The 15,864-nt window shown below is 36.3% G+C and overlaps 3 protein-coding genes across 4 annotated transcripts in view; 2 read left to right on the forward strand and 1 right to left on the reverse strand.

Annotated features, from left to right (window-relative positions):
• The window catches only part of LOC140804502 (uncharacterized), a 9,261-nt gene extending 9,045 nt beyond the window's left edge, over window positions 1–216 (forward strand). The window contains exon 4 of the mRNA XM_073160541.1: window positions 69–216. Within this exon, the coding sequence (XP_073016642.1) occupies window positions 69–216 (148 nt within the window). The remainder of the gene's footprint in view (window positions 1–68) is intronic.
• Window positions 217–5,659: 5,443 nt separating this feature from the next.
• LOC140804510 (uncharacterized) lies at window positions 5,660–8,480 on the reverse strand. The gene is made up of 8 exons (XM_073160552.1): window positions 8,328–8,480; window positions 7,584–7,674; window positions 7,273–7,381; window positions 7,091–7,175; window positions 6,537–6,623; window positions 6,344–6,394; window positions 5,918–6,118; window positions 5,660–5,839 (listed from the first exon to the last, which is right to left on the reverse strand). The coding sequence occupies exons 1-8, from the start codon at window positions 8,478–8,480 to the stop codon at window positions 5,660–5,662; spliced, it is 957 nt and encodes a 318-aa protein (XP_073016653.1).
• A 1,459-nt stretch (window positions 8,481–9,939) lies between these two features.
• On the forward strand, window positions 9,940–15,554 carry LOC140827978 (UDP-galactose transporter 1-like). 2 transcript variants are annotated; one of them, XM_073190955.1, is made up of 7 exons: window positions 9,940–10,278; window positions 11,141–11,390; window positions 11,571–11,778; window positions 12,875–13,106; window positions 13,291–13,325; window positions 13,423–13,465; window positions 15,221–15,554. In XM_073190955.1, exons 1-7 carry the CDS (start codon window positions 10,168–10,170, stop codon window positions 15,266–15,268), a joined length of 927 nt encoding a protein of 308 aa, XP_073047056.1. In that variant the 5' UTR covers window positions 9,940–10,167; the 3' UTR covers window positions 15,269–15,554. The 2 variants fall into 2 exon arrangements, with proteins under 2 accessions (XP_073047056.1, XP_073047048.1); XM_073190947.1 differs by lacking the exon at window positions 15,221–15,554 and having other exon boundaries at window positions 13,291–13,993.
• The last annotated feature ends 310 nt before the right edge of the window (window positions 15,555–15,864 follow it).

Below are 15,864 nucleotides of genomic sequence, written 5' to 3' on the forward strand. Positions count from 1 at the left end.
ACTGCCAGGAACTCAAAGGAACTAATGCTACGAGTCTGTTTCTTGAATTGTTTTCCCTGGCCTTAAAGTTTTGCTGCTTGGGTCGCTGATACTGCTGCGAAGGCTGATACGGCAGTAAAGATGGGGTATAGTGGTGCACCCACTGGCATCGGCACATTGCCCCCCGAAACTCTGAGGAAAACCTGGTTGAAACGACTGTGGTTCTGCCAAAAGTAGACTCGCCTCCACATTCTTGGCTTTCTCAACTGCATCGGCATAATTAATAGGTGCTCCAGCTACTACCAAAGTGCAAATGGTTCGATTCAATCCTTGCATAAAATGCGATAGCTTGTTCCGATCGCTGCTAGCAACATGAGGAACATAGGCAAGAAGCGCTGAGAATTGAGAAGCATACTCCACAACATCATATTTCCCTGAGTCAATCTATTAAACTCAGCTTCCTTGGCCGAATAATAAGAAGGCGGTGAATACTCTCGAGCAAACTGAGCACAAAACACATCCCAAGTAACTCTTTCACCAGATTCTTTCAAAGCATCCTCAGTAGTTTCCCACCACAACTGAGCTCGGTCCTTTAATTGACAAATGGCCAACTTAAGCTGCAAATCTGGGGTGTACTCCAGCATATTGAACAAACGCTTCATACTCTTTAACCACGCTATAGCTTTCTTGCCATCTTCATTCCCAAAGAATCGAGGAGGACGCATATTCTGAAATCGAGATATCACAAGTTCCATTTCTCCCATTCCTCTCGTCAACTGATCCACTTCCCGATCAACATTAACATTTCGCGCTTCACCCCGAGGACGACGACCTCGTCTTCCCCAGTCAGTCTCGTTCAGTCCTCTAACGTTAGGAGCTTCAGACTCCTGAACAACTTCCTTTCCTTTTCTACTCTTCCGCCCAGGTGCCATCTACAAGACACAGGTATTTAATCCACAGGCAGAAACAAATAATCGGTTGAGTATAAAAGCATAAACTTAAACAAATACACTCTAGTCATGCTGATACAATTAATTCAAAACATAAAAGCAAGTAAGAGCAAATAATCAAGCACATGCACAATCATTTTATTTGTGTCTAAACTCGAGTGTCCTAGACTCTAATTCGAGCGTATCCCAGTTACGCTCTGATACCAAACTGTCAGGGCCCGTGCTCTAATTAATATTTAATTACCAAACAACAAGGATTAATTGGTGTAAACAGCGAAAACGTAGTTTTAAAACGTTCATTTGGGCCTACAGAAATTTCGGCATGACCTCCCCATAAGTAGGACATCCCAAAAATTTCACAACACAACAACAACAATATACGCTCGAAAATAACGTCAAGTTCACAACCAACCAAACAAATATCCTACAGCCGCACTGGCCAGGACTAGACACAACAACCCACAAATAAAATCCAAACCACATAAAGACATCACCATACAGCTACACAGGGCATCTCCCTGGCAAATGTATCAAACCAGTTTAATATATAAATATCTGGGAACTCTGACACAAACCGACTGACTACTGGGTACCACTCGCTGACGCTCCACCAGACGCGTCAAAACCCCTGGAACGACCTGCTATGGCATCAAAAACAACCACAACATCAAAAGAAAACAGGGGTCGGACCCCAGTACGACAAACCAGTAAAATCACGATGAATATAAAAGACATGTAACAATATCAAGTAAATGCAATGCTATGTGATGCATGAATGGTAACAACGGAATAATGGATACCAAATGGAGTCCAAACGAATAGCATCATCAACAGTAACAGTGGCCACCCGTGCCAGGAATGCAGCATCAATCGCCGCTCGTCCATGCACGTAGCATCGGGAATGCGAGTAGCTAAGTCGCTCGTCCCTAGCTGTCATCTGGGAATGTGGCTAATCCTAACCCACTCGTCCCTCTGATGAATCAATATATCTCAACAGGATCAACATAAATAGCCGTCAAAGGAGTCAAGGCTCAATATGTTATGTCAATACAATTTATGCATGAATGCAACAGAATAAACATTCAACGCACATAATAGCAAATAACATTCACCAAATATTCTTACACGCCAATATAACCGTCATAATGATATAGGTTTGAGCGTACCTCAACTTACAACTTACAATACCACGGTAAATTCTTAAAGGCTATCGAATGAACTCGTCCAACGATACGACCTACAATATAAATTCGCTATACACTTCAATACAACGCATTCTAACCAACTAAATCAAATTAAATCGGCTCGGTTAAAAATCGAAATATGGGCAGCCTATAAAACCCATCAAAATCTGGAAATCCAAACTTAAATACCTCAATAAACGAAGCTTAAACACACAATAGTAATCTCGGGAAAATAGCTCGCCGGAAAAGTTGCCGGAATTACTGTTCAAGCCGGAAACCTAGCTGGAAATTAGGGGAAAAGCTTAATACTTCACTTTTACAAACTAATCCACCAAAACAACCAAGAATCGAAACCAAAAACCTTACCTAGACTGAAACAAAACCCACACGCCTAGCTGCTGGAAAACAAGACCAATCGAGCTCGAACCCTTCCGATGCTAGGCAGAAAATAAGCTAATAAACTGGAGGAAGAAGATTGCTAAGCTGCTGCGTTATTCCCCGACCGCTGGAACGATTCACGCTTGCTGCAGAAACAGAAGAGAGGCGACGAGCAAGGCTGGAGAAAAGTTTCTGGAATGAGCGATCTCATTATCTCAAATGGGTTGGGTTTTAATTAATAAATAAAATGGGAAATGGGCTGGGCTTACTTATTTAGGTATTGGGCCTCACACAACACATGCAAAACCAGGAATATTTAGCAGGGCAAAGTTGCATAGATACAGAACACCGGTGTAGCTTATGGGTTTGATCAACTCCATTGCCATTCTTCACTCCCGAACAAATGGCGTATTCTATTGATTCAAATGGCGTTATTGCTGAACAAAAACTGCAATGTTCTTCATATTCAAAACTCTCTCTCCTGTTAATAACTCAAGAATGGAACCAGCCTTCAGCTAATAGATTGATACAGTATCTTAAGATGCTATTCTATGTATGTGTGCATGAATGAACCAAAAGAAGTTCAACAAAGATAAGAACTTCATGAATTACCTCTTCTTAATTTTACCAACTTTGGCAGCAAGAAATTTTAAATCATCCTCGACAATTTTCTCATGAAGTGAGATATAGTGCTCCAGTTGTGGCCATTCATCAGGACGCCAACAGCTAAAATCGCAAAAATTTGTTGGCACATCTGACAGAAGATCTAAAATGGCAGAAAAATATAAACCAACATCTTCTTCGTAGTTCATTTTCACAGCACAACTGCAACTCCTTCCATACATTTGTCTGTTCTTCTATGGCACTACTGAATCTTTCCAAGTCTTGGTGTTTTCTACTCTCGCTCACCTCATAATTTTTAAGCACAACATGCCTGATGATTACATTGATGAGGTGCAAATTACGGGTTGAAAGAGTGGGCAAAATTTTAAATGTCGTAGACAAGAACGTAGTACAAATGCCAAAATTGGATCCAAAATAAGATGTCAACCATTTCTCCAGAATATGCTCTACATAGTTTGGTATCGACTGTTTGAAAGACACGAGGGCTGCCACAATATCCCAAATGTTCAGAAGCCCACTGAAACTCCCACACAGACTCGGAGACCATAATATGTTTTTTTTCCCACCAAATTAATTCTACCTCAGGGAAACCAGGAAATGATCCGAAATCAATATCAAAACATATATTGGAGGAAGTGTCCAATTGCTGCCCTCCAATCCAAAGGAACTCGATAGCAGCTTTCTGAGTTCTGTAAAATTACAATAACATTTATTGGTCAATCAAACATAGGTAACTGTTTGAACGGTTAGTTCTTATTGCTTCCATTCAGCTTTTGACTAAATCATCAAAATTTTGTTTTAAAGAAATGTGGGTGCTTGTTTGTTGCAAGCATCTGTCCACATGGCAGTTGTTATTTCATAATTTGTTACCAGAAAATATAATTTTAAAAGTTCACCTTTCCTGGTACATGGAATTTAATAAATCAGAATCAAATCTTCGAGCCTGCAAATAACAGACACCAAACTTCTTAGAACTAGATTTAAGTACAGGGGTATCAATGACATCTATTCAGCATAAGGTAAAAGGTGACCAAGTGCAAGAAAAGGATCAAGAGATTCCATTGCTTAGAGTCATTTCAGTCAACTAAGCTCCTTTTCCTAGGTATTATTATATGACTACTGTTCCGGAGAGATGAAATTTCGATCTTTCTATTTTCCTCTTTATTTTTATTTTCAGTAAATTTTCTTTATTTTTGTAAAGGGCAAGAAGCAAGATATTGACCAATCTCATCTGAAACATAATATGAGAGAAGTAAAAAATCAATTTTTTGGATGGTATGTTATCTAAGAGTTTTCTCAAAATGCTATGAATAGAATTCAGTTTTTTCTTCAAATCTTGAATCGCTACATCGAGTGAGTTTATTATTTTGACTTAAAATTTGATAAGAGAGAAAAACTAGTACAATATTCAGGATAAGTTCATGGACATTCCAACTATAAGAGAATGGACGGATGGAATATGATACCACAGCAATTGCCAAGCTCCCATGAGATACTGCCAGACCAAAGCAAGAATCATATACATATGGAACCTGCAGAGAAAATCTAGAGTCTATTGGAAACAAATATGCAAATTTAAAACAGAAGTAAACATGAAAATTAATGCATACATCCGGGGAGCTATTAAAACCAGGAGTATTTGAAGGAATGTGTATTTCCCTTAGTGCTTTCCCAACTAAATTCCACGCTTTCATAGAGTTGTCCTGTAATACATGAACTGATCAAATAATCTGGAGGGCTACCAATCTTTTCAACCTCAAGGCTTTCTGCTTGAGGCATTACTTGATAACAAAAGCAATTAACATGGATTTTTTAATTTTTAATATCTGTTGAACTAACACTCCCTTAATACTAAAATTCATATTTATATCAATAAAACACTTCCTTCAATATTTATTACCTGGCTGCAGCTGTACAAGCAGAGTCTATCAAAAGCCCAAGCTAAACCAGTGACCTGATTGTTATTTTACAAGATAAATCATATGCCATTCCATATGCCAAAAAAGGTGTTGAGAACTTACAATGTGGTCATGCGCACTATAACAGCCAATTATTTCAAATTCATGGCTGGTCATATTCATGGTCCACACTTCAAATGATCCGGATCCTTTACCAATAGCCAGGAACAAACTTAGTGGTGTTTGCAGGGGGGCAGTAAATGAAAGTATGGAGACAGGTGCTGAATCAACAGTAATAACCTAATTACACGAGCAATCACAAGTTCCAAAATAAGATATAATCAAAGTAGCTGGTCTAAATTTTGAAAGGATAAGTAGCAGACTTTTAGCAGGATATGCTGACCTCCCTCAGCAAAGAAAATGAAGCATGAACAGTTTCAGATGACTTCAGCAGTTCCTTAATATTCACCTGCCAAATCTTCACTCTATAAACAAAAAGAAGAGGAAAGTCACAAAATTAAATGTTATAATAAAATAAAAGGTAAACCTTATATGTATGTGTGTGTATAATTCAGTAGTTCTAACCCATGTCAAGCAAATGTGCTAGACTTTTGGCTTCGAAAACAGAAAAAGGTTAATTAGTTACTCACCTCCCATTAGAACTTCCCGTCGCTAAAAGAAGTTGAGGTTTTGAAATTTCAGAGCCATATAAAGCCCAGCAAATAGATGTGATGCATGTATCATGTGCCTTGAGAAAGCCACCATTTGATGCTTTACATGGGAGTTCAGGGGTAATAATGGAATAACTCTCTGGTGCATCAATTCTCTAGAATGAAATTAGACCACATTTCAATCCAGTACCAAGAATAGAGAAGCAGCCCGAGGAGTTATGAGGAATAGAAACCCAATCTTCAGATGTCCTCAGAATCGGTGACCAAGCCACAATAAGGGGTGTCAGCATTGCATTGCGAGAAGCATATTGTTGTGCCGTTATTAGTTGAACATTGCATTCTTTGATCTTCAGAGGTGTCCCTTCAGAAACAGATATGGGAATAATTTCCCATGTATTGTTTTCTTTTACATTGTCAAGTTTTTTTGCAGCAACCTAATAAAAATAGCAACACATTCAATGTAATGGCATATATCAAATGCACAACTTCTCAAATTGAAAGCAGATCATGTACATGCATTGAAGCTGATTTAGTAAGTATGGAGGTTCATGTCATGGAATAAAATGATAAAACTAAATCAGATAGTGAATGTAGTGTGCAGTACATTAGTTTCATTCTGTCTCGCTCCTTCGTTTTCTTTCCTTTCTTAAACTAGATACAGGTGGCTCATTAGGGCATTCAGATTCTGCATTATCTCGACTCCCTATGATCTGTATAAAGAAAAAACCCCAAGAATAGTTGGAATTCATATCATTAATTGTTATGTCATCAAGAATATTTCATCTAGAAAACTATATGGGGATATGCAAGAAACGTTAATCAGCAAAAAGTTGAAAGATAGAACCAACTCACATCTAAACTTTCTGAAGATATAATTTGAGACTCTCCGAAATTGATCTTGGAAAGATAATTATACATCATCTCTGATATGTCCATAACCTAGAAAATTTCAGATTATAACTTTAGCAAATGTGTGAAAAACAAACATTAAATTTAGGAATCACAGATAACATACTAGATTCCAAATTCATGACATTTATTATGCATAAGCCACAAAATCGTAAATACAACAAACTTGAAGGGCTATGAAATTCTTTTTGAAAGAAATGTTGATTAGGTATTGCCTCTCCAAACATAAACAAAGCCTCCAGTACTAACACAACAAATTTACACATTAGCACAAATATGAATCTACTCATGGGCTCATAGCCAACACAGAACCAACAGTAAGAACATAATTAAGAGCATCTATAGACACAAGAATTGAAACAATTCCATTGCTAAAATTTTCACCATTTTTTTTGGTTCAGGAAGATTATTAAAGTGAAGAGACAGCAAGCTCGAACCATAATTTTGGTCCTGCCACCACTACTTCCTGAAAGCTTCATTTATAAAATACTTAATACCTCAATCCATTCAGCCGAAAAATCACAGAAGAGAAAGCGGTAAAGTTTGACGCGTCCCCCAGTGGTGCAAACAGCAAGCAAACAACTGCACGATTCATAGCAAAATGTAGAATTAATTCAGGGAGGCAACTTGCGTTGCATACTCAAACAAAAACTTCGATCAGGGGTAATGGTATCAGTACCCAGCATTGCTAGCAAGACCTGCAGGAGACCAGGAAATTGACCTAACACATGGCCGTGTATCCCGCGACACATGCATTGGCAACAAGCACCCAGAGAGAAAATCTATCCCTGGGACAAAATGAAAACAAAATCAAATGCAGTGACCTGAGAAAATAAAAAGTACTTGAAACCTCAACTCAAAATTAATTTTCATTTGCACTGTAAAACCACAAACCCAGAAATCCAAATGGCATCCAAATTGTGTACATACATACATACAATGAGCTCATTCAAAACTATGAAATTCATTTTTTAATATGATTCTACGTACCTCCAGCATTTATGACACCAATGGAAAAAGGCTTGCTTGGGAGAACAGAAATTACACCTCGACATCCACCTCCAGAAGGTTTAGAAGGATTCTAACCAAGTGAACAACAAGCATATACCAGTGATTCGAAGGCTAAATCAAAAAGTATAAAATTAAATCCTAATTTGAAAAAACAAATAAAAAGTAAGGTAATATGAATTAAATAGACCAACTACTATAAGATTCTCTATCAAATTCAAATCAAACCCTGTATTGAACTCCAACATAAAACAGCTTCCAGACAAGTTATGAAGATCAGGTAGATTAAAATGTAAGCATAAATTTGGCGTTTAAAATTCAATTACAATGCAAAAATCTTCGGCTAAAAAATAAACATTCTATTCAGAAATATTATTACATTATATGCAATCAATTGATTTAGTAGTTGTCTTTCCTAAGTCATGGGATCAGATCCCATCAGGTGGATCACAGAATACTGGACTCAGAATCAGTGGTCATTGATTCTTGTTCATGTCAGTGCATGGTTAATAATCTCATCTGCATAATCCTCACACTAACAGAATCACTTGACAGCCCAAAATTCTTGATCAACTAAAAACTCAGCTAGAACAGATTGAATGCCAGGATACTTCTGAACTTGAGCAATTTCAATGTTGAGACTCAAATGCTATACATCGTATCAGTAAAATTGCATCAAAGCAATTCAATACTAAAATCAGCAAACTTTGAAAAGTTAACAATTACCAGGATCGTAACGAGGCTACCAGAAGCGACCGCCACTAGATTCTCTTTGGACCAAGCAACAGCGTTCGGATAACAAGGCGCTGATACGAGCACCGCTGCTTGGAAGCGGGAAGAAATTGTTGAAGAAAATTGAAACAGAAAGCAGAGCGGCATTTTATTATTTTGGAGTGAATCGGATTCGATGCTTCGACCTAATTTGTGAAACAGCTCGAATAGTCCAAATCGAATTACACCATATAACCTACATGTATTTGTATTTCCTAGACTAGACTAGAAGACTAAAAAAAATCTTCTATTTTATATTATTAGAAAAAATAAAAATATTTATTTTTATGTGGATTTAGGGATTTCTCGCTTAGAGGGCAAAAACAATGGATATTGAGGAAGCAACAAGCATTGAAGAAATGAAGTTGAAACATTAGTCAATCTCATGCATTACCCAATTTAGGGGTGAGTAGAAACCAAAGCCAAATCAAATAGTTGGTTTTGTTTTTAGTCGATCGATTTATATTGGTTTTAAAATTAATCATATCGAAAAAATTGGTTTTGTTCAAAGTTTTGGTGAAAAATCCTAACCGAACAAATTTTATAAATATATAATATTTTTAATTATATACATATTATTTTATTTTATGTCATATAATTGATATTATGAAAGTTTGATGATTGGTATTGGTGGTACATTTTATAAAGCTAAAAAAAATTGACCATTATCCCGTTCAATCTTCACAAGTATTTATTGATCTTCATGATGTTTTTGGAAAAGGTTAAAAACCTCGAGCAAGAAATCTTGGATGCGAGTGAATTTACTCTTACCAAATACCCAAGTTGGATAAACATAAAAGATAAATGTCTTTCTTTCTTTTAAGTGTGATAATGGATGATTTTGAAGCTGTGTATATTACCAAATTTGACCCTAAAAGCTAACTTATTAACATAATGAAGTCGTTAATTCAGAGATTCGAATCTTCAAGAACATATTTTGGCGCTGCTTGGTGTCCAAATAAATCGGGTCCCAAAGGCGCTAACACGCATTGTGTCTTAGGTTTTGATTCAAATCAAACACAATCGTTTGGACTAAGAAATCTAATTTTAATTTTTTTTTTTGAAAAAAATAAAATAATTTATGGAATAAACATTTTTATAAATGAAAAGGGTATTCATACTCATACACATTAAAATATTAAGATAAGATAGTTAAAGATGTAAAACTATATTAACAGACTTACATTTTAATTACCAAAACAAATAACAAAATATCATTGTCATGAAATTAAATTATTATTAGATGTCATATTTCGATCTACTACCTAGCATGAATTTGATGACAAATCCACGTCCCAAATGCATTATATACACCGAACTCGAAATTAAAACGAAAGATATTTTATATTGCTCGTATATATTCTTTTACTTAAATTTCAAATCATTCAAACACAACTTTAGTGATTTGATATTTGAGTAATGCAATGCAATTTTGATATAATGATAACAAAAATAATATAATATTTAGGATTTAAATAGTTTAATCAAGAAAATTATTTAATTAAAATGACAGCACACTTTGTATATTTCTTTTTTTTTTCGGGAAAAATTTGGAAAAGAAGCCAGATTTCTCATTTTCCCGGAATAAAACACCTCGGCCAGCCAGGCGTAATGGCACAGTTCTAACTTTACGCCTCCATTCTTCACATACTACATTTGAGCTCCTTTGCATTTCATCTGGGGTTTCTCTATTATATATGCGTGATCGTTCGTTCTCTAGGTGTTTTTTTTTTTAATCTAATGGGCAAAGATTGTTCGCTCATACGTTTTCTGGTCTGAGGTGGTGAAATTAATCATGGAGGAGAGTATGTTGTGTCAGTGGAGTGTAATTCGATCCTTATTAGCTATTCTCCAGTGGTGGGATTTCAATGTCACCGTTATTATCATCAACAAATGGATCTTTCAGGTGGGTGTCTTTTTAGTCCGCGGCTTTCACACGACATCAAAAAACAGCGTGAATTATTGAAAGAATCGTTTTCGAAGTTTTTGTGCGCTGCTAAATTTGCAGCTTCATTTCTTTGTTGGTTGTTTTTTTTTTTTTTGTGTTATTTGTCTGTGTCGTTGATTTTTGTTTTCGAAATTTTGATTATACTAATGTGGTTCTGTTTAATAATTTTGTGGCAGTGCAATCTTGTAATTGTTTTTTGAATCTTCCTTTCAATTCGAGGGATGATTTTGTCAACCATGAGTTAGGAATGGCCTTCGCATTTTCCTTTTTTTACACACGTGTAAATACATAGAACAGGCTGGTCTATGACTCTCTGTTGTCTGTGTTTATTCTCAATTTTCGAAGTGGGATGAGGAATTTTGCTCGTTTATGGTTTTTAAGCATATTACTATAAAATGTTGTTGTTATGGTCAAATTTTATCATGGCTACCATGGTTTTTCTTTTGTTCGTTTTGATTCTTGAAAGTTAAGTGTGGTCATTAATTTCAAGTTGAATTATCGTAGCCAACAGATTGGAGAAACTCTCAAAATTGTGCTTGGAGTATTTCTTTAAGAGCTCAAATAAAAAATTTTAAAATGAAATTTTGCCTCGTGTGGATGCCCAACTTAATGATTATTCATCTATACTTCTATGCAGTTTCATGATCTATTTATTTTAGATTAATTTTCCACTGCGACAATTTTAAATAGTATAAATGACGGTGTGATTGTATTTTGGTTATTAAAATGCTACTGAATTTTTGCTGTTATGATGATCTTGAATGTGAATGTGATGATTATTATTGCTTACCAGATCTTCCATTTTTTTTTGCCTTGACAGAAACTGGATTTTAAGTTTCCATTATCAGTGTCATGTATTCACTTTATATCTTCGGCTATAGGTGCATACCTGGTAATTAAAGTGCTAAAACTGAAGCCACTCATTCTGGTTGACCCCGAAGATCGCTGGAGGAGGATTTTTCCCATGTCGTTTATATTTTGTATCAACATAGTTCTGGGAAACGTTAGCCTGCGTTATATTCCGGTTTCTTTCATGCAAACCATCAAGTCTTTCACCCCTGCAACAACTGGTGAGTTTTTATTCCTACCAATTTTAGGCAATATGAAATAATGATGATTTGATGCATAGTAACCTCAAATTTATCGCTGTATTTAATCATTTTGATATCATTGCCTCTATTTTGTAAATTAAGTCAACTTTCTCGTTGTTATGTCAATAAAGACTTGTACTCACAATGCCTTTAAAACAGTTATCTTGCAGTGGCTTTTCTGGAAAAAATATTTTGACTGGAGAATTTGGGCTTCTTTGATTCCAATTGTTGGAGGTATTTTAGTCACCTCTATGATCGAGCTGAGTTTCAATGTGTTGGGATTTTTTGCTGCTTTATTTGGCTGTCTTGCTACCTCTACAAAAATGATTCTTGCCGAGTCTTTGTTGCATGGATACAAATTTGATGGGTATTTACTTTTTCGTAATCATGTTCTTCCTCTTCCAGATTGCTTTCTTATAACCTACCATCGTTCTTTTACATGTATCTCCTTCCTAGCTTAAAGTAGCTGAGGAACTATTTGTTATCTATCAACCTTCCTAAAACCAGTAGTAGTACAACAAGAGAACTTCAATGACACGTACAGTGAGAGTAGAAAGAAATCTATCTTTAAATTGTTTTCTATTTTGCATGGTGCTGAACTGAGTCGAAATTATATGTTTTGATTTACTTAATCGTGTCAAAAGATGAAAACCAACAAATATATTTGGTTTTACCAAAACATTGAAGTCACGTTTGCAGTAAATTTCCATTCAACACTCATGCACCTCATTTAATATAAGTGATTCGTTGGTTTATAGAGTGCATTCAGTTCCACTTTTGCATGATTATTCAAAATTTTTGAAGATTTTGCACGCCCTTTTTTATTAATTACTTGGAAATCGAACTTACTAGTAAATGGAATAACTGTAGTAGGCTACCATTTTCATCTGTGGATTTTTAATTAACCCAACTCATTCATTGACCTTTTGTGATCAAATATCTCCTTTTTCTCCATGAAACAGTTGGTGTTTTTACACATCTTCGTGGTTACCTTGTAGAAGAAATCAATATCTCATGATCACTCTTTTTTTATATCATTCTGTTACTCATTGAACCACATATGACATATCCATCTGTTCCCCGCTTTTAACCAAGGAATTTTATTGAGTGTTGTTATAATTGAAAGTTTGATATATCGGGTTCATTCTGGACTGCTGTTATTTCTGGAAGCTTGTCAGAGAGCATTCCTGAGGATCAATTGTTTGGCTCCAATGTTCATGTTTTGATCAAATTTTTTATGCTTTCAGCTTCATGTTATTCAAGAATAAAATGAAGCAAGAACATTGCATATAACAAAATTGACACACAAAAATTCAAAAAATTATTCATTTGAGGTTGTGGAGCAACCATTATATCTCCCCTTGCCTTCCTGTTGCATCCGTCCTTAGTGTTCACAGAATCACCTTAATTTTTTTTCCCACTATAATAGCTTGTGTTTTGAGAAAGTTTTTGGCTGGCTTCAGCATAAACACAGTATACTACATGGCACCTTTTGCGACCATGATCTTGGGCATACCAGCTGTGCTGCTCGAAGGATCGGGAGTTGTGGAATGGATTCGTACATGTCCCTCGCTTTTCTCATCCCTCGTCATCATTTTGGGGTCTGGAGTGTTAGCTTTTTGCCTCAACTTCTCGATATTTTATGTAATACACTCCACGACCGCTGTGACCTTCAATGTTGCCGGAAATCTTAAGGTACGAGCCTCTCATTCTTGAGATTTACTGGATGTATTTTTATATGTATATTTCCCGTGTTTTTCCAACGCTGACAAGTTTAAATTCTTTGAAGTATGACAAGCTGGACTACAAATTTCTATGTAATGCTATCATCCTATATTGGTATTTGAATTGAAATCTCGTTTCTTTGTTTCATCTCAAGGTGGCGGTGGCTGTTACATGTTCATGGCTGATCTTCCGAAACCCAATTTCGGCGATGAATGCAGTTGGATGTGCTGTAACACTCATTGGATGTACCTTCTACGGGTACATTAGGCACATACTTTCACAAACACCCGGAACCCCTCGTACACCTAGGATGCCTCGGACTCCAAGAGGTATGACAGAGTTGATTCCATTAGTTAATGAGGAGTTGGATGATAAAGTTTGAGTCGAGCTTCTTGAGTTATGCTGGACAAGAAGTGGAGGGTATAATTTGTGTAGAAAGAAAAAGGAAAAAAAAATCAATACAGTTGAATCGAATCTGGCTAGATTCACCTTTTTCTCAGCTTAATCTTCTTATAGCCTCTATTTAACATTAGATTAATGCGAGATTTCGGTATATCTGATAAAACTTCTCAGAATATTCAGTTAATCTCACATGTTTCCACCATAAACCACCAATCACATAACTTCTTAGCACATTAGTCAAATCTTTGCACTATTCATCAACAGGGCATTTATTTAAATACAAGTAGCAAATATCTCTAGTAATTTTAATTAATTTATTTCTTTTTTAAAACACGTGTAGACAAACAAGGTGCCGCATATCGCCTATAGAAATCAATACTTGATGATCCGGTGCTTTTCAATATATAACTGGTTGGTAGTATATATATTGCATAACAAGTTACAGATTAATGTTACGCCGAGTCTTGATACATACCAATGCAAATATTGTACAGAATTATCTCTACGTTACAAAGATATTATGGTGCTGATAAGGTAGCCGCCGACTCCCCCGCTCTGCTTCCTCACTCCAATGGTCAAGCATTCCAAAGTATTGATGCATTGCTCCACAAATTCCTCCTTACAGGCCGTCCAATTTGGAAGTACACAAAAGTAACAAGTTAGCGGAGGAGATTGTAAGATTAACTTTATTTAAGTCGTCATATTTGACTGGGTAAATAACCTTGATTTGGTTGACAAATAAACTATTTTTTATATATATATATATCGATTCGCTTTAAAAATTAAAACTATTATATTGAATTTAAAAAACACTGTTTGAATGGCTTCCTTCACCGCGTTTCTCAAAAAAATTTCACTGGCCGGCTTTTTAGGAGTGGTGGAAAGAGTGTCGCTCCTTGCGGCCACTTGGGCCACAATACTTGTTTCCCGGAAGGTTCTTCAACCATCTCCGCCGCCGCCACCTCCACCTCGACCGCCCAGGTAACCGCTGGAACTTTCTTGAATTATTTCCCGTTATCCATGCCGTAGGACTAGATATTGCCAGTGGCAATGCCCTGCCAACGGTAGATTGTGTGGTGCTGTGGTTGTGCCTCACTCATTAAGGTTCGGAAATTATTTCCAAAGCTTCCCTGGAACGGAATCTCCTTCACGTCCAAGATACTGCCAGTATTTTCTTGATTTCAATAAAACAAAAAATTTACACCGCTAAAACTGGAAGCTTCAGGGCCCAAAAGTGCAGACAGTAAGAATCGACCCTCCATGTCGTACCCGGCTCGGTGCGGCGGAGCTTGTGGCCGCTCTGGATGTCACGCGCGGATGAAATCTTCACCGTCGGGTTGTCTCTCCCCGATCTATAATTTTTGTACACAAAGTTTTTCTAAATTCCAAGCCGATTAACGCCAGATTTTAATTTTCTGAAATGGGAAACTGGGCAGTTTCTTGCCAAAAAAAAAACTGTAAGTACGGTGACTTTCCGGGATATCGGCGGGCATATATGTCAAGAAAATATTTTGAACAAATTTTCTTTAGCTGTCAAACCTTCCAAAAAAGAGCGAGCCCATTAAACATTGAAGGTCACTGTACACTCTCAGGTCCCAAAAAATCTTGAAACTGATATTCCAGAAAAAAAAAACTTGCTAAAAATGGAAAACCTAACCCACAAGACGATGACAGAAATCCAGGCACGGCGGAGCAGCGGGGAACAAGGCGGCCGAAAAATCAGAAGCTAATGAAAGTAGAGCTTCTTAAAGCAAAAAGTATACGAATGGAAACTGCCTCGAAGTTTTAGTATTTGTTTATATCATACTAACATAGTCCAGCTGTAATGGATCACACTATATTTAATATAGTACATGGGTTCTTTGTCCAGTATATGGATTACTATGTTGGGTTGTGGAAAGAGAAGGCCGACATACAGGGTGGAAGAATATGAGGAATCATACTATCGGAGTGAGGATTCACTTGAACTAATTAAATATCCCACGCGATCACTGAGACTTCCCCATTCAAGATTATCTGGCTTTTGGTTTTTATTAATTACTTGGAAATCGAAATTACTAGTTTTGTTGATATACAATGCATGTTTTTGCAACATGGGGTGGCCTACATGCACATAAGGTGTATCGAGTCCATAAAGAACCTAGATATATTAGCCATATTGTGAAAATGAAAAATATATGTATAAAAGTTTCTTATAAAATAAATAAAAATTGAGATAAATAATTTTTTTCCCCAAGTAAATGGATTTTGTGTTGTCTGTGATTGTTTATAATGAGTGAGTTTCATTCAAATTACTTATATTCAGAATATATACTCCAAAGTTTCA

The sequence above is a fragment of the Primulina eburnea genome, chromosome 1 (genome assembly GCF_022965805.1).
Source record: "Primulina eburnea isolate SZY01 chromosome 1, ASM2296580v1, whole genome shotgun sequence".
NCBI classification, from domain to species: Eukaryota; Viridiplantae; Streptophyta; class Magnoliopsida; order Lamiales; family Gesneriaceae; genus Primulina; species Primulina eburnea.